This window comes from Pectinophora gossypiella, chromosome 23 (assembly GCF_024362695.1).
Source record: "Pectinophora gossypiella chromosome 23, ilPecGoss1.1, whole genome shotgun sequence".
Classification (NCBI taxonomy): domain Eukaryota; kingdom Metazoa; phylum Arthropoda; class Insecta; order Lepidoptera; family Gelechiidae; genus Pectinophora; species Pectinophora gossypiella.
The window spans coordinates 8,826,408-8,851,805 of NC_065426.1; the positions used below are offsets into that span (position 1 = coordinate 8,826,408).

The 25,398-nt window shown below is 37.0% G+C and overlaps 1 protein-coding gene across 5 annotated transcripts in view; it reads left to right on the forward strand.

Moving 5' to 3' along the window:
- The first annotated feature begins 890 nt into the window (after positions 1-890).
- The window catches only part of LOC126377611 (uncharacterized), a 63,974-nt gene continuing 39,466 nt past the window's right edge, over positions 891-25,398 (forward strand). Inside the window, exon 1 of one of the 5 annotated variants that reach the window (XM_050025443.1) lies at positions 891-1,055. In XM_050025443.1, the coding sequence (XP_049881400.1) occupies positions 935-1,055 (121 nt within the window). In that variant the 5' untranslated portion in view covers positions 891-934. Of the gene's footprint in view, positions 1,056-2,235; positions 2,534-8,609; positions 9,367-20,135; positions 20,286-21,601; positions 21,737-25,398 lie in introns of those variants that run through there. The other 4 variants (XM_050025450.1, XM_050025441.1, XM_050025444.1 and 1 more) reach the window with 4 other exon arrangements.

Consider the following 25,398-nt stretch of genomic DNA (forward strand, 5'->3'; position numbering starts at 1 on the left):
ATACACTTACAAATATACCCGACAAATATAATCGACATTTTTAACATACCGAACGTCTTATCCGCCTATAACTACGCAGCTTCTCACAGCCTGTATAGCCGGGGAAAAGAAGCTGCAAGAAAAACCTCAGCACAGGCCCTAGACGGTCTTTTAAAAATAAACATAAAATATTATTATACAATTTAGTAATTTGGCTGTCCAATATTGGTGCCCAGACAGTTAATCCCATGCATTCATATTTTCTATATAATCACTCATCGTGTAATAAATAATAACCTGAAAGTTTCTGTTTATAATGTCTTAAAACTGTTTAAATGTAAATTCTGAATGTCAATGGGAATCTTATTGTAAAAACGTATACATATCCCCATTCAAGTATACGTAGGTGTTGTGATAAATTTTCTTGATATAAACCATCATTGCCGTATAGATAATCGGCTTTATCTAAAGATAATACCTAAATATCTCCTTATCAGATTATCTCGTTACAAAAGACAAGCAATTTTACATTCTATCTTTTACAACACAAAAGTCGATTTTGATTGACTTTGTGTCGGTTTTTCCTAGCTAAACGTCAGATTTTATCTTAAAATTATTATTTTTACGATATATTTTAAGTGAGATCTGTTGCCTTACGATAGAGTCAATTTTCCTTTGAATTTGGGAAGCTATACGATTTTGTTATATTATCGAAACAGCTACTGAATTCAGCATCTTTATTATATAGTGTTTGATATTGAAATTTATCGACAAACCGGCAAGTTTCAGACGTAGGTAATCCCACTTTATCATTAGAAAAGTTACGTACCATATGTAATTTTGTAGCATTATATTCTTGAGAACAAAAGCCGTAGATGCTCTCTTGTTTTCGACGACGAAAGTGACAAAAAATAAGACGATTCTCGAACGATTCTCGAAAAAGAAATTGTGAAAAATGTTTTTAACACAGAAAGAAGTAGTTTTTCTGTTTTTTGTTTTCACTATACTGTTATTTGTGTTGATGTACTTGCAGCTTTGTGACTTCGTGATTGGACGATACGCGTTTAAGATATTCAGTAAGTTTTTTTATCTATTCTGAGGTTTTTTTATATACCTAGTATATTTTCCTTTATAATGTGTATTCATATTTATAAGTAAATTGTAAATATTAATATAACAATACGTGACAAAAACAAACTTAAAAACTAGTCATTAAATAACCCGCCCCTCACTGTTCCCGGAGCAAAGGTGCCCACAACACTAGCCGCATTACCGCGTTAAATGGCAATGGCCAGCCTTTGGACCAGGAACAAGCCGGAGCGGGAGTCACCTGTTTTTACCCTGAGCCTGAGACCCAATTTATTAATTAAAAGAAACCTTGAATCTAATACAATTCACTGAACTGGTTGGATAAAGGAATTTCGTTTCTATGCTGTTCTGGGAACAAATAAAAAACATAGAACACGTTCAGCTGCTTGTCTTCCCGGGCATGCCGTAAGATCCAACAGAGGGAGTGTGTCTTTTCCAACATGATGGACTCCTGTTATGGGCGATAGGCTGATCTCTTTTCACAATAAGGTTCATCATATCCATCTTAGGACTTCGTATCAACAGTGGCTGCAAGTTGTCTTTCACTACTTGTGGCTCTGCCCACCCCATTAGGGATAACGGGCGTGAGTTTATCTATGTGTATGAAGATATAGGAATATATTTTTATTACAGCAGCGACGTGATTAGGGAAATTCACAAAGAGAAAATTAAACCGAATAAGTAAGGTAGCGAATTAAGAGATGCGGGTTCAAGTCCTGTTCAATACAATTTTTTTGGATTTTTAATATTGGTAGATAATAATTCTAGAAGAACCTAGAAGGACGTACGTTAACCAAATTGAAGATGTCCTTAGAAAACCGGCGTGCGTGCATGAAACGATTGATGATTATGGAGGAAACAAGAGAAATGTGCAAGGTTCGTAGCGAATGGAATTCCATAGTCTCTGCTTACCCCGGTGGGATATAGGCGTGAGTTTTTATATGTGTGTGTATGTAGTAGGGAAGGATGAGTCATCGCAAGACATATTACTTATAACATATACAAATGTATACGAATGCATCAAACCTTAACAACTATCTAAAACTGTAAATAATTAAATCCTTTATCTGTTTCGATTATATAGATACCGTATCTATTTGTAGATATAGAGTAATCAAGTGAAATTCGATATTAGCAAGAGTTTTAGTGTTCTGCACGCTTACGATTATTAAGTGAAGTGACGGTAGAGTTATAAAAAGTGACAATAATATTAATTTCTAAAAACGGCAGCCAGGTTTAAATAAGTGACTGTCTCGCGACGGAAGTTCGAAATTCAAATTTAAACGGCAGCCAGAATAAGTGACTGTCTCGCGTCGGAAGTTCGAAATTCAAAGTTTATTTTTAAATTAATTAGTGTTTTATACTTTTACTATGTCGGACGCTATTGCATTATTTATGCCGTTTATTATATTACTTTTCGTGTACATTATAACGTGTCTTTGTGTGCATTTTTGGGAATGCTGCAGTATGTATAACTTTTTTTAATTATAATCATAATATATATAGTAGATATCAGATTTAATACTATTCGACAAAACGAAACAAATAAGAAACAAAAAGGAAGTAAAATTAATTAATATACTACATTAATTACATTATGCCAGTTTTAAGTTGAATTGGTTTTATAATTAAATAATGAAAAGTAAGTAAGTAGGTATAGAAACTACAGTAACATAATTATACATCAGGGTACAGGTATGTTCCGTGAAAAAGATTTCTTATTTAATTTCAATACTTCTATTGCCATCTAGTATCTAGTAGGAGAACTTTCCTATGCAGTTTGTAAAGAGACAAAGGAATTCAGAATGTAGAGTTTGAATTAGTAGGTACCAATTAAATTTAAAAAGTAAATAATGATAATATTATACATTATTTTTTATCTAATGTCAAATTCGCAATAATAAGAGAATTCTAATTATAAAATTACAATTTCACTGTTGAGTATATTGAATGTAGAGCTGTACATTACAAACGACTGATTTGACATCAATTTAATTACAAAATGTTTAATATTTTTATGTATTAGTAACTTATAATCTAAATTGTAATTCGCAATAATAATCATAACATTGTAATGATGATAATTTATCAATCAATCAATCAATAATACTTTATTGCACAACGACATATACAAAGGACATAAACATACGAATAAAAACATAAGTACAATAGGCGGCCTTATTGCTAAATAGCAATTTCTGCCAGGCAACCTTAGGGTGAAAGAAGTTAATGCATTGGAGCACGGGCTGGTGCAATAAACATATAATGACACGAACAGTAATAAAAAGAAAAATAAAATAAAATAAGAAAATAAAAATAAAATTTATAAATTTATAAAATTTATAATTTATTTTTTTATTTATTTTTTAATGAAATTTATTATTACTATTATAAGGTTTGTACATTTTTGTTCTAACACTGCCATCTAGCGTGAAGTAGCTGAACTATATTTCAAGAAGTAGAACTTCAGTACACAAGATACACACTAGATGGCGGTACATAACTAAAACTTGCTTGCTAAAATTGGTCTTGTCATTGAAACGAATATTCTTTAATTATGATTCTTTGCTATCGGAAAAATAAGTACGTACCTGCATTATGTTTGCTAAATAACGTGTAGGTATGTTACGTGACCGATTATTCATTTTGATAAGGTTGAAAACAACCTTATCAAAAATATTGATTAGTTAATTAAAATATTGGAGAAATTAAAGCATTCATTTGACGGAGGGATACAAATCAGTTTGCCACCATCCGCAATGCAAAAGGACCACTTGCAGCCATTTTTTTTTTAGGTAGATAGATAAATCGTGGCGTGGGCCGTGGTAGCCCAGTTGATAGAACGCTTGACTCTCAATTTGAGGTCACAGTTTCGAATTCATGTTTGGATTATAAATGATTATCACGTCCTCAGCGGTGAACGAAAACATCGCGAGGAAACCCACATTCTCGAGAAATGTATTTTCGGAGGTATGTGACCTTACCTGTTTTGGGCTGGTTTTCCCTTTCAAGTATAGGTATGTAGATTTGCCGCAGATGGCATTAACTACTGGGCCAGACAAATGGGGAGCGCTGAAGGCTCTCACCCGGTACAACTTTGAAAACAACATGCCTGAGGGTGCCCAGTTGGGCGCGAACCTCGGCTCAGGGCGTCGTCTGAGAGGGAAAATAATTGAGAGAATTAATCGATCCTAGTGGGTCGATAGCGATAAGGGCTGATTGAGGGAAATCGTCAACGCCGGCGAGGTTGGTATCGGGGTCCTGAAGTGTTTGGTGTCGCGAGCTATCCATACAAAAATCTCATTCTTACTATGTGCAGCCCAACGCTTATGTGTGAAAGAGACAGACAAACCGAGTGCGCTCCGAGTAATCCTTCGCTGCTCACGAACATTTTAACCAAAGTAGACAGGACCCAGAGAGGGTGAGGTGATTTTTAATCATCTTAACTTCTGCTTCTGGATTATAACTTTACAATTTATCTTTGTTTTAGGGTTACGCGGTTGTTGTCATAATTAAAACAAATAATAACGGGTTCTTACCGCGTTTAAATCAGGTATATGTGACTCCCGATATTTCGACACCGTTGCAAGTGTCATGATCAGGGGATGACTGAAGAGATTGGAGTCGAGTAGGTAGATTCACAGCACTCACTGTGTCCTCACGTTTTGTCACCACATTAGGCCGTTTTAAGCTTTTTACAACACCTAGTACTAAATTCCACATGCTCTATAATTTGAACCCGTATTCCCTATTGAAATTTCGACAGTCTCATATCCCTGATTTAAACGCGGTTAGAACCCGTTATTACATACATACATACATACATAAACTCACGCCTATTTCCCACCGGGGTAAGCAGAGACTATAGAATTCCATTTGCTTCGATCCTGACACACTTCTCTTGCTTCCTCCACATTCATCAATCGCTTCATACACGCACGCCGGTTCAGAGTAGATCGTATTGAACCTTTTCTAAGGACATCTCCAATTTGATCATCGTAAGTCCTTCTCGATCTTCCTCTGCCAGCCCTACCATCAACTTTCGCTTTATATACCGCTTTTGCAATTCCGTAGAACCCGTTATTATGTGTTTTAATTTATCTTTGTCCCAGTTACCTACCTTGTTACGTCCCTGGGCACAGACCCCCCTCCTTCGCCCCTCCCTCCTCAGAGCACCACCGGTTAAAGTATGGACTGTATGTACTGAATATACTCCACCACGCTAACCCAGTGTGGGTTGCTGGTTTTTATGACACACCTTTTTTCTCTCAGTTCTTCAATAGAACTTAATAACATATTTTTATCATTAGATAATACAGCACTAATGATAAGTTTCTCACGATTATTATTATATTATAATAAAATCCGGATTATTAGTAGAACTGGTTGGTAATGTGTTAAAAAAAATCGTCCTCTAAAACGAATGCAGTCGCGGAACCGTTGCGCAACCCACGTCATGGTTGCAATTAGGGTTGTCACATTCGTATTTAACCCGTGTTATGCCAGCAAAACGACACACATGTTATTTTATGACTAATGTCCGAATTCATAATTATAAAATGCGATAGAAAATTCCACCTGATATTGGTGCTAATTCCTGTAAAAAATCATCCAATTTTATTTTAAGTTATGTATTCTGTAATTTTCTTATCCGCCGAAAAGGAAAGGGTCGGGCAATCGACAAGCATAAAATTTATGGAACACACGTCAATTTTAAGCACAAATCTAAAACAGCCCTATAAAAAAATTGCATTGGCTAATAACCCGACAGAATTAAGTTGACAGCACACGTCAAACGGTTTGCATTCCAGCGAGATACCTTTTTGATTCGCCCGGGTTATTAATTCATTTACTCATTCTTCCTAAAATTAAGAGCTGACAATCATCCGTCCCTTTCCTTTTCGGCGGCTAAGAAAATGACAGGTATAACTTAAAATAAAATTAGGAAGTGTCTGCAGGAATCGGGGCCACTAACTCAGAATCATAATCTCACTCACCACCCCCCACTTCTTCTTCTTATCGTGTGGGTTGTGAGGTGGAATACCAGCCTCATCAACCCTGGTGTCAGGGTTACTATTGAGCCGCCAAAGGCCCCTGACATGGCTCATGTTACGACTACTTACTTAACTTAACGTGCCTTCCGAAGCACGGATCATCTTACTTTCGGACAATCAGGTGATCAGCCTGTAATGTCCTAACCAAACTAGGGATCACAAAGTGATTTTTGTGATATGTCCCCACCGGGATTCGAACCTGGGGCCTCCGGATCGTGAGCCCAACGCTCAACCACTTGACCACAGAGGCCGCCGCCACATCCCCCACAGTATTCAGTGTAAGTAATACCCAGTTCTCGCTTAGGGACAGTACAGAAAAGTTTTGGCAACCAAAGAAGGTTAGGTATATATGTTCTAAACGACCCGATTTTTCTAGCCATAGAGGCGGCCAATCAGCTCGCGACAATAAATACTACACGATACTGACCCCGCTGTCGTGGTCGGCGATTTCCGTCGTCCAGCGCTTATAGCTATCGGCTCACTAGGGTCGATTAATTTCAAATATTATCCTCTCAGACGACGCCCTGAGCCGAGGTTCGCGCTCAACTGGGCACCCTCAGGCCTGTTGTCTTAAACGTTGTACCGGGTGAGAGTCTTGAAGAGACGTAACTGCCATTTGCGGCAAATATACAATAAGTCACGTCAAAAAAAAACTAACATTCTGTCATCCCGGACACTTCATACAAACAACCTCGTTTTTCATAGACACTACACATTGACATTATCGTACACGCGCATCTGTGTGTGTGACGTCAGACGCCATACGATTCAAGTCTAAACTATGTTCGAGAGGGGGTGAGGTAAACCTAGCTCAGACGCTGGTGGGGAGCGGAGAGTTGCCGTTCTAAACGTAGTATTATTCTTTATTCTATGATTCTGTATACAGTTAATATTTGTCTATGTGGACCGCAATGTTCTCATACGTTAGTACGATAAAGAATTACACGTGTACGTATCTTATACCGATTTAAAAATAATTATTTAAGTCTGAACCTTAAGCTTTAGAGTGACATATCATTGTGTAAATTTCGTCAGCACTATTTTAATTTTACACAGACACTCCCACTTACATACATACACAACTAACACACACACACATAAATACACTCAAACACGCAGACGCCCTAATGCACCCCAATCCCTATCTGTATAACCTTCTTACCCGACTGCGCCGGATCAAAAAGGAGTGTTATGTGTTTAAGGCTGCTCAATAGCATACCATGTTGTAAACGTATCCTTACCTGTATATATGAAATATAACCAAAAGGAAAGCGGTATGTTAAGGAACTTCAATTTTTATAGCGTTTTTACAGGATTTCTGCCCGGTTAATGGCAATAGGCTCCCTTATTACATGGGACTTAAACATAGCTGGCGAGGGTTGGGTCCTCTACTTATTGTGTGGGTTGTGAGGTGGAATACCAACTTCATCAACCCTGGTGTCAGGGTTATACTATAAGGGCGAAGTGAGGATTGGGTGATTATACTCTATACCTCTGTCACTTCGGGGGTTGGTCGAACAGATAGCTCGTTGAGGTGTGGGTACTTAGTTCATATTGCGATGGATGTACCTCTGACAACCCCAATTGGGATATAGTTGTGAACTTATGTTATGTTATGGTCTGGCTCCTTGTGTCTCTAAACCCAGCTTATTCAAATTCAAATTCACATTCAAATTCAAAAACGTCTTTATTCAGTGGGTAACATAGTTTCACTTTGAATCGTCATTTTTTACATAACGAACATCTCACCCGCCTAAACTACTGCAGCTTCTCACAACCTGTATAGCCGGGTAAAAGAAGCTGCAAGAAAAAATTCGGCACAGGACCCTAGACATTGTACGATGTACCTCTGACTACTCCGATTGGGATATAGTTTTGAGTTTATGTTATGCTTAGAGCAATTAAATTAAAATATTCCAATTCTTAAGTTGGTAGCCCTATAACTAGTCATACGTTTGGGCACAGAATGAAGCACACTACAGTTTGAAAACCGCGTCGCTATATACCAGTTCGGTGATTCGAATTTCAAAACAAATACTTACCGCTCAAATCGATTTTTAAATGTCAATCCTATTAGATAACATTTCGACAATTATGGAACATCCGTTTAAAATGAATGGAATTTAATTCCAAAATTAAAAGTGTGATTTTTCGACTTTACTAAATAAATCTCTTCAAAGAATACTTACTTAAGTAAGTCTTCTTTATTTAAAAAGTGGGTCAAAGTGCTATTAATAAAATTAAACGAAACTAAAAGGTAAATGTAATTCATTAAAAACCAAAATTACATCCAATTATATGACTTAACTACATTTAAATTTAAAAAATAATTGTGTTTGTAATTAAGTAATTTTTTTATAAATGACTTTAGCATTCGAGCTGGTTTTGTCTTGCCTTTGGCTTAGAAGGTCAGGTGACAGTCGTTTCTTTTAATACCTAATATGTTCCTATTAATATCTACTTGTCAGACAAGCAATTATAGTGATTACTCAAAGGTTTTAAGAAGGTATCATCTCACTCATATTATCCCGTTTTCACAGGGTCCGCTTATCTAATCTAAGATTTGACAGGTCTGGATTTTTTAGAAGCGAACAAAGAGAAAACCTACCTATATTATTAGTATCATAAAACCGTGATTTCAATTTAAATCAGGGCAGACAAGCTCATACGATTTTCGTCTTTATCTCTCAACAATAAGAACACAAGTCTTATCACCGTGTGTTACTTAGATATAGAGTAAATAAAACAATAAAGTGAAACGAACTGTCACAGTCATCTGAAAGACGGCGTGGACGCGTTTTCAAAAATAGAATACAATTTTATTTTTAAAAAGAAAGTGTTTAAAAAGGAAAAATAGAATTGAAACTAAAAATAACTGGCATTTTAAAAAAAATAATTTTAATAAATTGAAAAATTTTCGTACTTCGGACACAATGAAAATTAAAATAAATAAAATAATTCAAAAATAATAATTATTTTAGAACTATTTAAGTGTGCCTATTTATCTTTGGAATGCGATAAATAAAATAAAAAATAAAGAGTGCTTCACATCTTTGAATTTAGTAAAGAAAAATATAGTTGGGTGCCTTTTTCAAAATGGAGAGTGAAAATCGTGATAATCATATAACCAAAGAAGAGTTAACAAGCGCAGAGAGGCCTATGAACTATACTGGACTGATTCCTGTGTTTTTACTATTAGTAGTTGTTATTGCAAGAATATCATACGAGATATACAAATCTAACAGTAAGTACATTTCTATTAATTATGCTTTCATAAAAAAAATGAATCTGTTGGAATTAAATCTTCTCTCGTGTGGGTTGTGAGATAAATGACTGACCTCATCAAATGGTTGACACTAGGGTGAGAGCCCTAAGCGCTTCCCATTTGTCCGGCCAAGTAGTTAACGCCATCTGCGGCAAAATGTGGTTGACACCACATTTTTTTCCTGCAAGCTTAGTTTCACATACCGCCCCCCCCTCATTAACAAGTAAATGCAGCTTTAATAGCGATTTGCGTTTTTTTTGCAACTTTTTGCGACTAACTCGCGATTTTGTTTGCGTGAACTTTGTTTATCGCGCGGGACGCATCTTTTCCATCCTCTTTTGATCCAAAATAAAATGTTTTATTATTTTGATAGATTTCATTATTTTTGAAATAAAATATACTTATCCTATAATCTTTCCTGTGTCTCAAACTATCTCCATACTAAATTTCGTATAAATCGGTTAGGCGGGTTAAGCGTGAAAAGACTGCATGAGCTGGCGTAAAATTTTCCCTTGATTCTAGATATTTCCTCGAATTACGATTACTTATTTTCACATTATCGGAAATCCCAATCTTAAGATACAACTGGTTTTGTAAATAGCCTTATCAGTCTAACAAAAGAATCGTGCTTATTATTAAAATTATCATTAAACAAACAAATTATTTGATGTACTTATTATACAGGGTGTTAGTGACATCGTAACGAAAACTTTGCGGGATGATTCAGACCATGATTCTGAGTTGACATCTACTGGAATTTTCTGTCGAAAAAAAAATCCAATTCTATACTTTTGCAATGGAAAATTCCATTTGATATTAATCCAGAATAATGAACTGAATCATCCCTGTCAGTATTCATAACAATGTTACTAACACCCCGTACAAGTACGTACCTGTCGGAAGATTCATGAACTTTTTGTGTTTTCTTGAATTATTTTCAGTTTCACACTTTTGCGATAGAAAATTCCACTTGATAGCAACTCAGAATTATGGTCTGGATCATCTTCCAAGTTTTCGTTACTGTGTCACTAACACCCTGTATATAAATACGGGTTATGTGTGTATACCTACTGGGCCATGCCGTTCCGCTCCTTATCAGGTGGACAGACAGAAAGACAGACACATATGCCCGTAATTCTTGTCAGGGTGAGCAGAGCTTAATGTCACATAGACAGTATATACTACAACTGTACCTACCTATTTTTTTTTCTGTAGCCTAATCAATGTCCCACTGCTGGGCAAAGGCCTCCCCCTTCTCTTTCCAACCCTCCCTGTCCCGGGCATCGTTCCGCCAGGTGTGCCGGAAGGCGTCCAGCTCGTCCCTCCACCGTCGTCGTGGTCTACCTCGACGTCGACGACCCTGTGGGGCCCAATCAGTTGTAATTTTGGCCCACTTTTCCGGATGCATGCGGCAGACATTTCCCGCCCATTCCCACTTCAGTTTAGCGGATTTTTCTTCGACATCTGCCACTTGAGTTTTGGAGCGCAGTGTCGTGTTTCTAACGCGATCGATCAGTTTAACACCTAATATACTGCGCTCCATAGCTCGCTAGCAAACCTTGAGTCTGGACTTTTGATGTCACCTACCTAATATTGAAATAAAAATAGATAATATGAAAAAATATTAAAAAGATAAAAAACAAATTATTCAGTCGTTAAAAGTTATAAAATATAGTTGCCATAAACGTTTTATATATTTTCTACTTTTGGGGCTGGCCACAAAGAAAAATAACGACCGAAGTATGGCTACAATATTTTAATAAACTTTTTTTATAAAGTTAGTGCGAATTAAAAAAAATCTATGAGGGAATTTCTTAGCTACCTTCACCAAAAATAGTTGTACAGATTTAACGTGATAATTAAGTACCTATTTTATCATTACTCGAGAATATAATTATTCCTAAATACAGTGTAATGACAGAAGAATATATATTAATAATAGTTGCTTGATAATTTGGATCACATTTGTATAGAATTATGTTGCTACCTATATTGCTTCTCTTTCTTTTGATCAGAATAATAATCAATAATAACCCTGACACCAGGGTTGATGGGGTTGGTAATCCTCACAACCCACACGATAGAAGAAGAATAATAATGGGTGGAACATGTAATTGTGCCGGGGTGTAATAAAAAGCGTCATCATATATATATATATATACCCAAAAACAAGCGGTAAAGATGTACGGTCACGAGCATTAATATGTATACACTTTGGTACCATGTCACATTAACTTTTTTGACAAATTGAACTGTAAGTCTCGCCAAATGTCAAATATGTTAGTGCGATAGAGTCCTAAAGTACCTACATTATATTGCTCATGACTGTATATGACTGTTATCCATGAAATTAAAAGGTTAAACGAAGGTAAATCTGTACTGCGCCACCTATATAGTATTTGAGGAACACGGCCTGGAAAGGTGCTCACAGCGACCTAGAGCGCGTACGTGAGTAATATTTTAATTTACTTCTTGCGTGTGCGACGCTATTTACTAAGCTTCGTTCAACGTCCAATAAAATAAACATTGCATTAAAATGATTTAAGTAAATATCGCGGAGGAGTTAATAGGTAAATCACGTGAGTACAATGTCATAGAACTATATGTAGGTACCTACTAGTATTGAGGAGCTCGGTGGCGCAGCGGTTCACGCGGTCGGTTTGCGATTGTTGAAGTTAAGCAACTTTCGCAAAGGCCGGTCATAGGATGGGTTACCACAAAAAAAAGTGTTCATCTCGAGCTCCTCCGTGCTTCGGAAGGCACGTTAAGCCATTGGTCCCGGCTGCATTAGCAGTCGTTAATAACCATCAATCCGCACTGGGCCCGCGTGGTGGTTTAAGGCCCGTTCTCCCTATCCATCCATAGGGAAGGCCCGTGCTCCATTGTAATATTGTGCTGTTCCCGGCAGTATAAAGATGCAAAACTTATGTAAAAAGAGCATTATTACCTAACCTTTAGGCAGATAAGACTAGAGGCGTTAAAAAGCCCACATTGAAGCAATTCATCTAAAGAAAGCAATATTTCAATTTGTTATTTTTACATATAGAAGTAAGTGCGCAATGTACATAAATGTCAAATAGCAATATTGCTTTTTTAAATGAATTGGTTTTATGTGGTCTTTTAACCCCTGAGTACAAGAAAGAACAATTTGAAAAATAAAAGTGGCCAGTGGACACTGGCCACTTTTATTCAATCTCTTTAACAATAAGTCCTTATTGTTAAAGAGATTTTACAACTGGAACATTCCTACTTTGGAAACATTCCCGGGGACCGCACATCATTGGTACCTACCTACTAATACAAACGTATTAGCACTTGTTGGTAAGGTTCTTATTTGTTCAAGTTCGCTTTGGTAACTCGTGACCGTAACCTAACACCAGGGGTGCAAAAAAGGCCATATCAAAGCAATTCATCTAAAAAAGCAATATTGCTATTTGACATTTTGAGCTTTTCAGCCCTAATGAAGGGTGATTCCTCCAAAAGTCAACAATGGAATTATTCGAAAGATTCCATCCATCTCCACCCTTCCATATATGGCAATATTCCAATTTACTTTTGCGCCTAAAAACGAAGTGCGCTGTGTCACTAAATGTTAAAAAGCAATATTGCTTTAATTCTAAATAAAAAATGAAAATAAAATGTGGCATTTTATTTTTTTATCCCTTATTTAATTCCTGATACAAAAATAGATGTAAGTAATCTAAATGATTATTTATCTAAATCTTATTTCAATCTTTTATTAGTAATAATGCTTCGATGTTGAACTCTGACGTGAGTTATATACTCTATTTTGGCGGTAAATGTCCACGAGCAATGCGCACAAGTTAGGGAACCGTTGACATAGTTATAAAATAGGGTTATTGCTGTATTGGTTAAAATCATTTGGAAAATTATCCATTATTTGTATAAATAAATAAATAAATAAATAAATAAACAGTAAATGACAAAAAAATTTTATTGTGGGCTGCTTCTCTTCCCGGGCATGTCATAAAAACCGACAGAGGGATTGTGTCCTCTAACATGATGGACTAATGTTATGGGCGATAGGCTGATCCCTTATCACCATAAGGTTCAGCATATCCATCTTTGGACTTCGTATCAACAGTGGCTGCAAGTTGTCTTTGATAACTTGTGGCTCTGCCCACCCCATTAGGGATTACGGGCGTGAGTTTATGTATGTATGTATGTATGTATGTATGTATGTGGGAGGAGATACACATATATTATCATCGCGGAGTTTTCTGTAGACCTTTTTAATGTGTACAATACTTAGTAGGTACATTATTTTGATAAATTTTGTAGGGTTCAGCCTGCGTTTGCAATGTATAAGCGGATAAAATGAAATTATTTACGACATCACATTAAAAACCTCAAAAATAACAATATTTCTCCAGTATTTAATGGATGTTATTGTACATATATTATAAACCTTCCTCTTGAATCACTCTAACTATTACAAAAAACCGCATCAAAATCGGTTGCGTAGTTTTAAAGATTTAAGCGTACATAGGGATATAGGGACAGAAAAAGCGACTTTGTTTTATACTATGTAGTGATATTGGAAGGCTGTTTATTCTTTAGTTGGTCTCGTTTCTCGTCCAGTTCACGCATTCCTTCAGTTTCAAATGTGTTGACGTTACTGGTACTGGTGTACGGTCACGAGCATTAATATGTATACACTTTGGTACCATATTACCATGTCACATTAACTTTTTTGACAAATTGAACTGTAAGTCTCACTAAATGTCAAATATGTTAGTGCGACAGAGTCCCAAAGTGGGTACATTATATTGCTCATGACTGTATAAGTACGAAAAATGCACAATCATCTTAATAGTGTATTATTTATTCCGGATAACAATGGCAGTACCGTAGTTTTATGGACAATGTGCAATTTTTTTATTGAATTACTCATTGTGTAGTGGTGAGTAGGTAGGTATTGTGCAAAAAAACGTGTTTTGTTTGTTACTTTGATTTGGTGGATATGAGTTGCGCCTTTCTAGGACGATGTATAGTTGTTTTTCAATACTCAATCTTCTTTCAACAGCCTCCGTGGTCAGAGCGTTAGGCTCACGATCTGAGGGTCCGGGTTCGATATCCGATGGGGACATTGTCGAAATCACTTTGTGAGACTGTCCTTTGTTTGGTAAGGACTTTTCAGGCTTGAATCACCTGATTGTTCGAAAAAGTAAGATGATTGCGTGCTTCGGAGGGCACGTTAAGCCGTTGGTCCCGGCTATTAGCCATAAAAACACCTCCACCAACCCGCAGTGGAGCTTTATCATTCGAGATTTTGTAGTATATTTTGGATAAAAAGTCTGTTGACTCTTATACATCAATTTTGATTACGTCTAGTCTAGACTGCATACAGATGGTTATCTGAATCGAAACGTCTGTCTGTGCAGAAGAAAAACTGGTTGAAAGTGTGTTGAGGTGAGTGTATGAAAGGGTTCCGTAGTAACTATACAAAATCAAATCCTGTGTTCCTACTACTAGCACACCCCGGACATTTCATACAAACAACCTCGTTTTACACAGACACTACACATTGACATTAACGTACACACTCATTTGTGTGTGTGACGTCTGACGTCATACGACTGCAGACTAAACTATGCTCGAGGGGGGGGTGAGGTAAACCTAGCTCAGAGGCTGGTGGGGAGCGGATAGTTGTCGTTCTATACGTAGTATTATTCTATAATCTATGCTACGTACTCAAAACATAAGGGTTAGCCATATCTACGGTACACTAAAAGTCTGAAAAATGCGACACTTCTCAGATAACAACTGAACTAGGTACCTATATTTTGAAATCAGTTGATTTCAAAATTAGATAAAGTAGAAAAAATATTTGATATAAAAATATATTTACATTATCTACTAATCTAATCTAATCTAGCTTACAAGATCCCACTGCTGGGCGAAGGCCTCAACTTCCCCTTTCCATCTTTCGCGGTCCTGTGCGAACTCCGCCCAGTCCCTCCGGCAAGCGTACAATTCCTCGCGCCATCTCTTTCGAGGTTTACCACGACGCCTGTACCCGTCATGACATATCTACAGATTAGCATTTATTGTACGTCTTTACAATGATGTTATCGTGAAGTTTTACACTTCATAAGTGATTCATTATTATTATATTCTTTAATGCACTTTCCCATTTCACTTTCCCTTTTCCGTGCTTCGGAAGGCACGTTAAGCCGTTGGTCCCGGCTGCATTAGCAGTCGTTAATAACCATCAATGCGCACTGGGCCCGCGTGATGGTTTAAGGCCCGATCTCCCTATCCATCCATAGGGAAGGCCCGTGCCCCAGCAGTGGGGACGTTAATGGGCTGATGATGAATGCACTTTCCAAGCATGAAGAGATAATTAAATCGATTCTTTTTTTTGACTCGGACGTGACGTGAACCCGCAGCTCTTGTCAAGCCTGCCCACCACTTTTTCTCGATTTAATTTTCTTTTTGTTTCTCTAAAGCACAGATAAGTGATATTAAAAAAATACACCTTGGGGCCGAATTAATAATCTTATATAAAACGAAAACCAAAGACAACTCTAATAACCATTTTAAGATCAGTTCGCGCTTGTATAATATGTTAATATTGGGTAATCCCGCGATACTAAAGTTATTTTTAGATACGAAAAAAAACATACTTGCTAAACTTACGTTGATCAGTTAGAATAATATTTAAAGACGTGTTCGAACTATTTTTAAACCAAGATAAAGACAAGATAGGAGATCACATGGAGTTTTAAATCGCCGCCTGTCAATTCCATCTCGTAATGATCACAAGGGATCACTGATCACATGACTCTCGAAACCATGTGACCAAAATTAATATCCAATTGACACATAAGTGACAATTGATAGTAGAATGATCTCAAGAGGCGGTGATGCTTTGATGATAAGATATGCTTCGCCTTAAATCAGAGTTTATTTATAGTTACCGTTTTTTGTGCCCTTATCGCGATTTGTGTAAATTTAGATGGTGTTGGTTATTCTTTGTTTAGTTAGGACAAACATAACTTATGAGGTCTTTAAAAAAAAACACTTTCAAATTATTCGAAAACAAAAAGAAACTAATACACTTACAATACACTGCAATAATATTATAAGCAAAAATTAAAATTACGAATAATTAAAACATTTCAAATTATTAAACAAACACTGCAGGTCCGTCTAAAATACCGGCCCCTCTCGTACCTGGTTCAAAGGTGCCCATTATACTGGCCGCGTTAACGCGCACTATTGCTAAGGAAACCTGTTGAACCAGGAACGAGCTGGCGCGGGGGTTACTACCGCGGTCCCTCAAGCGCCTCCCCAACACGCGAATAAAATCCTTGGCCGCCGAGCACCACACACCCGAAGTCTCGACGGCAACATCGTGGGTTCGCGTCACTGCAATTGTAGTAGGTAATTTAAGAGCCACGCTCTTGTCGGTGCCTTCTCCATGCTACTTTTAGGGAAAAATAGGGCAGTGGTTTCCCTCTTGCATTCCGCCCAAAAAAAAAGAATATACTTAAATCGAAATTTATTAAAATTTATAAACACGACATATACACTTTACTCGCAAGACGTCAAGGGTGAAGAGCCCGTGCGGGGGACGTTGCGGTATCGCAATTTGGTGCGGGGTGAGGGGGGGGGGGGGGGGGGGGTGAGGGGTTCTTCTCTCGTGTGGGTTGTGAGGTGGAATACCAACCTCATCAACCCTGGTGTCAGGGTTACTATTGAGCCGCCAAAGTCCCCTAACATGAGTCATGTAACGACTACTTACTTACGTCAGTATGTAGTAACCGGGACCAACGGCTTAACATACTTTCCGAAGCACGGATCATCTTACTTTCGGACAATCAGGTGACATTCTGTGGTTATATTGCGGCATCAATATAGGATATTTTCTTAGTGTGTCTCTTTCGCACTAGGATATACTCTATCTTTCTAGCCTGTACCAGGCCCTTATTATAATATAACTTATTATAATAATGATAAAATGTTAATGGCAAATGTCTATTCAAGTAAATTCCGGCTTTGATTTTGTGATATTTATTTATTTTATCATAAATGGATATAGATGATAAAAAGATAAGTGCAATAGGGAACGATTTATCGCGGTAGATATATGTATGTCATACTAAGTAGTGCTTTCTATCATAATGGGCCAGTGATAGTTATAAACTAGATTAACTTAAAAAAAATCGTTACCTCTTTATTATATTTGAGTTTTACCATAGATATCGTAGGTAACTAAATAATAATAATAAATGTGATGAAAGATTGTTTACAAATTATTTTTTTATGTGCTTAAGTAAACATATTTTTAAGTTATAAATGTAATTAAGTTCAAATACTTATGCATTTTTGAAACAGGACAGTTATTTTACCAATTAATCATAAAATTAAGTAGTAGAAATAATAAATATAAAATTATAAGTGTAATTAAAAATAATGGGGGATCAAGGGGACGTCAATTTTTCAATGCAAATTTTGAGAATAATTATCGTACCGGTGTCAGCAACTTTGGCAATATTATTTTGTCTTTTCTGGAAGTGCTACAAGAGTAATAAACAAATGTAAGTATACTCTACTAAGTAAAGAAAGAGCCGGATGAGAGCCCTCAGCCAGATAGGAGCCCTCAGCCGGGTAAGAGCCTTCAGCCGGATGGGAGCCATTAACCGGGTGAGAGCTTCAGCGCTCCCCATTAATCGGGCCAAGTAGTTAATGCCATTTGCGGCAAATCTACACTAAGCCATATCGATAAAAATCCCTACATACATACAAATAAACTCACGCCTATTTCCTAACGGGGTAAGTAGAGACTATAGAATTCCATTTGCTTCGATCCTGACATACTTCTCTTGCTGAAAATCTCTAAATCACTGAATTTCACTTTATGAGTTAGAATTCACGTTTGATTGTAGATAATTGATATCGTGTGGTTTCCAGGATTTGTGCCCTGTTAACGGCAATAGGTTCGCCCCTTATTACATTGGACTTGAACATAGCTGGCGAGGAGCGGGTGTATATTTTTATAGGTTAGGTTAGGTTATTTTCTAGATTTTCCTGCCTTACCCAAACTAGGCATAGAGCTTTTTTTTGTTTTGGTTTTCCCCGAAGGGTAAGGCAAAGGGAACTATGCCCATACAGCCATAATGAAATGATGAAAGGTGATGATGATGAAACCTAAGCCCTCACCCTCGGAGTAGACTCCTACTCCGAACCCCAAACGAATTAACTCAAAAGTCCGCATAAACTTTCGAGTTATGAAGCGGCTTCCTGGCACGAAGCGAAAATAGGCAGATACACTTTGTTTATTGAATACTCCGATATAATAACACTCGCGAATGTCTTCCGACTAACTTAATGCGATCATTAACCACAAAACACCACTTCGTATTAATTATTTAGATTATTAAATGAAGAAAGCAACTGTCCCGTTCCCGTTTCCCACCAAAAAAAACCTAGGCATAGAGCAAAATATTTATTCATGAATATGTATGTATGTATTTTTTCTTGGCTAAATCATCGTCTTGTAACTAATATTTAATTTTTACTTATATGTATCATTGTATGTACTTATATATCTATAGTATGTGTATAATATATATATTTAGTATATAAGATTGTGTATGTATATATAAAATGTGTCTATTGTTTTATTTTACGTATCTGCGCGCTACACTGCAGCTGTACAAATGAACCGTATCCTTTGCCGAAGGTTGTCTGGAAGAGATCGCTCTTAGCGATAAGGCCGCCTTTGCCCACCTTAGAATAAGTTTATACTGTAAATGTTTTGTGAATTTGTGTGCAATAAAGTGTTTTATTATTATTATTATTACTACTTATTTATATATTTGTACATCTGTTTATAACGCGAAGGCTCGTGTCGCTCTATTGTTTATATTTTTTACTGCTATCATGTCTGACGTTTCTCTTCTTGTTTACTTTTTAAGACAATACGTAAATTTTATCTCTATTTGACTGTGATAATGATTTCTCCTTTTTTTGTACATGAAAACCGATTTGCCTGTCTGTCTGTAAATCACGGAATTCGATTTAAAGAGTTTAAATTCACAATAAACTTGCCTCCTATTACATGGGACTTAGGCCAGGCACGCACTACGAGGTTTTTGCCGCGCGGCAGAAAAAAGCAGCGGCTTAATGTCGCACTGTAATACTGTACCAAACAGTTTTAAATTGTATTGCGCGCACTTGACGGCAAAGTCACCGCAGCGGCGCAGTATTACAGTGCGACATTATGCTGCTGCTCTTTTCTGTCGCGCGGCGAACAACTCGTAGTGCGCGCCTGGCCTTAAAGATAGCTGGCGAGAAGTGAGTAGAATTGCCAGGTCCTAAAATATGAAAAATATATGGAGGTAGTGCACACGATGTCTACAAAAGGCCATATTAAAGCAATTCATCTAAAAAGCAAAAACGCAATTTGTCATTATAAAAGTAAAGTCAACAAATGTCAAATAGCAATATTGCTTTTTAGATGAATTGATTGAATGTGTCCCTTCAACCCCCCCAGCCCTCCTGTCGACGTCATTCACGTGTCGTAAGGTCCTTGTGGACTTATATTCACGATAAACGCCGCGAGTTAACAATGTATGTTTACACGAACCACCTAGATCGTTTATTACTACGATTCACACTAACAGATAATTATATGATAGTTTTATTACGAGATTAAAACATGTTACATCATGAATTTACTTTAATGATAACACGACGGTTCCATGCTCAAGTCGCCATTTTGAATTGTGTCAAAGTGTGACAGTGACGGTTCAAAATGCCGGTCGAGTTTTTAGAAATAGTTTGTGTGATTTTCGCGCCAATTGTAACGTATTTTTTGTATTTAATGCTATTCGCCATCATACATTTTAGGAAGAAATATCTTGAACGTAAGTTTTTCTTTTGATTTCTTAATAATATTTTAAATTAAAATAGGTGTTCATTATTTAATCATTTTTCTTAAAAAATAAAATCAATTAAAGATGCTTATATCATTAAAAAATCACATACACAAAAACACAAAGACAAAGAAATGAGTGAACAAACAATTTAAAAACAAATAAGAATAAAAACAAAAATAAGGAGGAAGAAAAGGGAAAGTTTTTACCCATTATCAGTAGGATCTTATAGACTGAGTAGGATTAGAACATAGTTATTTCTGCACCTAAGTGTATTGTAGTAAGGTCTGGTGTTTAACGTAGTTAGAATTACCTCTCTAACTTGATTTGATGTGAGACCTACTAAATGGATGTCACTCTTTCATGCCGGTTCGCGCTCAACTGGGCACCCTCAGGCCTGTTGTCTTAAACGTTGTACCGGGTGAGAGCCTTCAGCGCTCCCCATTTGTCCGGCCAAGTAGTTAATGCCATCTGCGGCAAATCTACAATAAGCCACGTCAAAAAAAAAAAAAAAATCTTTCATGCCTCAATAGAAAGTTAGATATAGGTTATGCCTTGTCTTTACTCTTGTTGTTTGTATCCCCTAAGAGGCATGAAGCAATATATAGTTTATAAATAATACACGCACTCCTCGCGAGCTATATTTAACATACATACATACATACATAAACTCACGCCCGTAATCCCAAATGGGGTGGGCAGAGCCACAAGTAATCAAAGACAACTTGCAGCCACTGTTGATACGAAAAACACAAAAGCTATATTTAAGACCCATGTAATAGGGTTCGAGCCTATTGCCATTATCCGGAACAAATCCTGAAATCAAAGTGAAATAATTTAAAGCTCATGAGAAGCTTAATGATTACCTAAATGACGAATGAATAAAAATGTCTGGTATTGAATGTGTTCCTCTAGTTATTAAATAACTTGTAATGTACCCTCATTGATTTAAAAGATGTGGTTGCTGTTGCAGTTTCTTGTCATTTCTTCTCCTCAGCCATAACACCTTGCGAAATGACGTAAATTCAAAAATGTTATAAAATTTTTGAATTTACGTCATTTTGATAAATAACATATTATTTATCAAAATCAGCCATCATTTACATAATACGCTATTTTGTAACCTTTCTTATGGATTTTATTATTTAAATAATCCTTTAAGACTAACAACACAGTGCTCTCGATTCAGTAACCTTAATACCACGCTGATAAGATTCAAATCTTGTTGTCACTGGATTAATTAATAATCTAATCATAGAAAAATATATTGATAATTAATTATTTTTTCGTCAGTATTCGTTATAACCGTTTGAAGAGAACAGGGAAGAAAAATATTTTTTAAATATAAAAAATATTTTAAATGGATCTTTTTCAATATATGATATTAAGTGTGATTGTAACCGGATTATTGATATATTTATTGGATTACTGCCTAACTAAATGTAAGTAAATTATTATTTTATTAGATTATTATCTACTTTTTTAAACGTGTTAAGGGTATTGGGACCCTCGATATATACGTTTAGGTGACAATAGATGGCGTAAGGTGATCGAAATTATTATTTTTGTCAACGATAAACTAAGCTCAATGAGCTCTACATCTTTTTGCCACTACTTGAAGGTCTAGAAAACCTACAAACAATAAAAAATATTATAAACCCTTCCTATTTTCTTTAGGTTTACTCTGGGTCTGAAGTTATTGACAACTTCCTATATAAATGTTCTTTTTATTACTTATTATTAGAAACCATATATAAAAAAAATTGTAAAGGATTCTGTCCTTTGTTTGGTAAGGACTTTACAGGCTTGAATCACCTGATTGTCTGAAAAAATTAAGTTGATTCCGTGCTTCGGAAGGCACGTTAAGCCGTTGGTCCTGGCTATTAGCCGTAAAAACACCTCCAAACCGCAGTGGAGCGTGGTGGAGTATGCTCCATACCCCCTCCGGTTGATTGAGGGGAGGCCTGTTATGTTATGTAAAGGATTATTTTCGTTTATTTGTAACATAAAATACAGAAACTTAGTAAATACGTTTGTATGGGAATGTATATTACGTATATATAATTTAAAGAAATAATGATAAAGGAGAAAAATACTAATTTACGTTTACACTGAATTCGCTATATGTACGCCATCTTGGTAACGGATAGCAACTAGACTAAGGGTCCCTACACCCTTAAAAATATCCCTTATTCAATGATCCAACTGTGTTTATTGTATTTCATTCGTGATTATTTTAATGACTAAAAAATATTAATTTATATCCTTATCTAGATGTAGTTTAGTAGAGTAAAAATCCAAGAATTTATTAAGTGACTGACTCGGTTTCCGGGGATTTTTGGTACAGTACCAAAGGGGTTAAAATGGCCACATCGAAGCAATTAATCTAAGAAATATTGCAGTATACTCGGGGTCACATATGAATTTAAGAAAAAGACTTCTTTAATAGAATTATTAAGTATTTTTAATTTTCTTTCGCGTAACAAATTTTATTCACATTCCAGTACGAACCACACAGAACCAATGATCTACCCTCACTCGCGCCACCTATACTTGACATTCAATAAGTCTGTTCTTGTTGACCAAATGTTTTCATTTACAAACTTTTCATTAACCAATTAGAAAAATGTCCAGGATAGGTGTACGCTAACAGTCGGCCATCCTCTAGTAGGAATGTCTCTATTCCTAATTTGATCTCGGCCATTCCTACAAGTTGTGTATGGCCTCATACAGGTGAGTTGACACGAAACAAATCATAATAACACTAGTTAAGTGACAAAATAACGACAAAAATAATAATCATTATACTTACAAGCTGATAAGTGCAAAAGTGAGTAAATACTTGTTTATAAAATGACTTCATTATAATGTAAATAACAATCAAGAGATTAAATAAATGGTACAATTATCATAACTAAGAAGTTCAAGTTCATCCCATGAGGTAACAAAACATAAACCAATGATCTCTATTTGGTATTACTTGACGTACGTGTGATTAGCACTATTCACTTATTACCATTATTTTGCCACTGATTTACACCCCTGGAGCACATATAATAATCACTAGTTTGCAAATTGCCAGCACAGCTGCCGGTCAGTCGTTGCCAGCACAGCTGCCGGTCAGTCGTTGCCAGCACAGCTGCCGGTCAGTCGTTGCCAGCACAGCTGCCGGTCAGTCGTTGCCAGCACAGCTGCCGGTCAGTCGTTGCCAGCACAGCTGCCGGTCAGTCGTTGCCAGCACAGCTGCCGGTCAGTCGTTGCCAGCACAGCTGCCGGTCAGTCGTTGCCAGCACAGCTGCCGGTCAGTCGTTGCCAGCACAGCTGCCGGTCAGTCGTTGCCAGCACAGCTGCCGGTCAGTCGTTGCCAGCACAGCTACCGGTCAGTCTTTGTCAGCACAGCTGCCGGTCAGTCGTTGCCAGCACAGCTGCCGGTCAGTCGTTATTTAAATTAAGTCGATCACTTCAATAGTTACTTGTATCAATATCATCTGTGGAGTACGACCTTGATCAATTTTATTCGTTGTCAGCTCGCTTCTCTGGTTTGTCACAATTCCTAAGCTGTAAAGGTTACGGGAAACTTGGGTCAGGATCATCCATCGGTCACACTTACAAAATCTAGCACAATACCGGTAAAATGAACGATCATATTAGGTACTTAAACATAAAATGAAAATGATATGGTGCCCTTCGGAAATACTATCCACTCGATTCGCTACTACTACCATCTGAAATGTCACTGGCGTTAGGCGATACACTCATCGTGATCCAAGGCTTAAGTTGGTCGGCTGGGTAAATATTTTGGTATCTCCTTTGAGAGTGTCCCTCAATACTGGACACTTCGTACCTATCCTTATCTAATACTCCCGTTACTTTGAATGGCCCCCGAAATTTAGGAGCCAACTTTTTACTTTTCCCTTTTTCTGGATTATTGTTTGGTATCATTACTAAATCACCCTCGTTGAATATTTTAGTAGGTGCCCGAGACTTGTCGAATCTTTCTTTCATTTTCATTTGTTCTTGATGGATCTTATCTCCAACCTTCTTTCTGATCTCTATTCTACCCGCATCTGAAGCCTGTGGTTCTGTCTCGAGAGACCCTTTCAAGATTCCTTCTGCCTCACAAATCATTCTCTGGCCAAAAACGATCTCAGCAGGTGATTTCCCAGTGCCTTTGTTCACCGTATTATTCAAACTCCACTGTAATCTAGCCACATTCGTATCCCAATCCTTTTCATCAAGGCCATGGTTCATAGCTGATAGAGAATTGAGGATAGTCCGATTGTAGCGCTCGATTTGTCCGTTTGCACGAGGCGTCGCTACTGCATTCAAGACGTGTTTTGCTCCAATCGAACTAATGAACTCCTTAAACTCCTTGGATGTAAAGCTTGAACCCTGGTCCGATATTATGATCTTCGGGATCCCGAATGTGGCGAATACATCGTTGAGTACTTTAATAGTTGTTCGGGACTTTGTATTCCTAACGGCCCGGACAAATATAAATTTGCTAAATCCGTCAATAATCCCAAGAATATGTATGTTCCCTCTTTTGCTTCTAACAAACGGTCCCAAATGATCCATGTGGACCGTGTGAAATATGGAATTAGCCTTCGGGATTGGATTCAGGTATCCTGTCTTCTTTCCGGACATTTCTTTGTTGTACGCACAATTGATACAGGCACTAACGTACTTTTTTACAAACCGGTTCATCTTGGGGAACCAATAGTCATTTTTGATTTTCTCTAAAGTTTTCTCGGAGGAGAAATGACCCGCTTCGTCATGGTTCAGTTGACATATCCTCCAGCGAGCTGAGGTTGGAACTACCCATTTCAATTTTGATCCCACGCGCCTATAAACCTTGTCATTCCGTAGAGCAAAATTGTTGGTGATATCTTTTATATCATTTTCATTAGTTTCGAGAACAACTTTTATATGTTTTATGCGGGGATCTGTCATCTGTACCGTATGCAGCCAGTCATTCGTTGTAATATTAAATATTTCAAATTCTTCTTGAGTTTCAGGCGATGACACCGGGTTTCGGCTTAAGGCATCCGCATGACGCATGTTATGTCCTGGCCTGTATTCAATGGTAAAATTGAATTCTTGC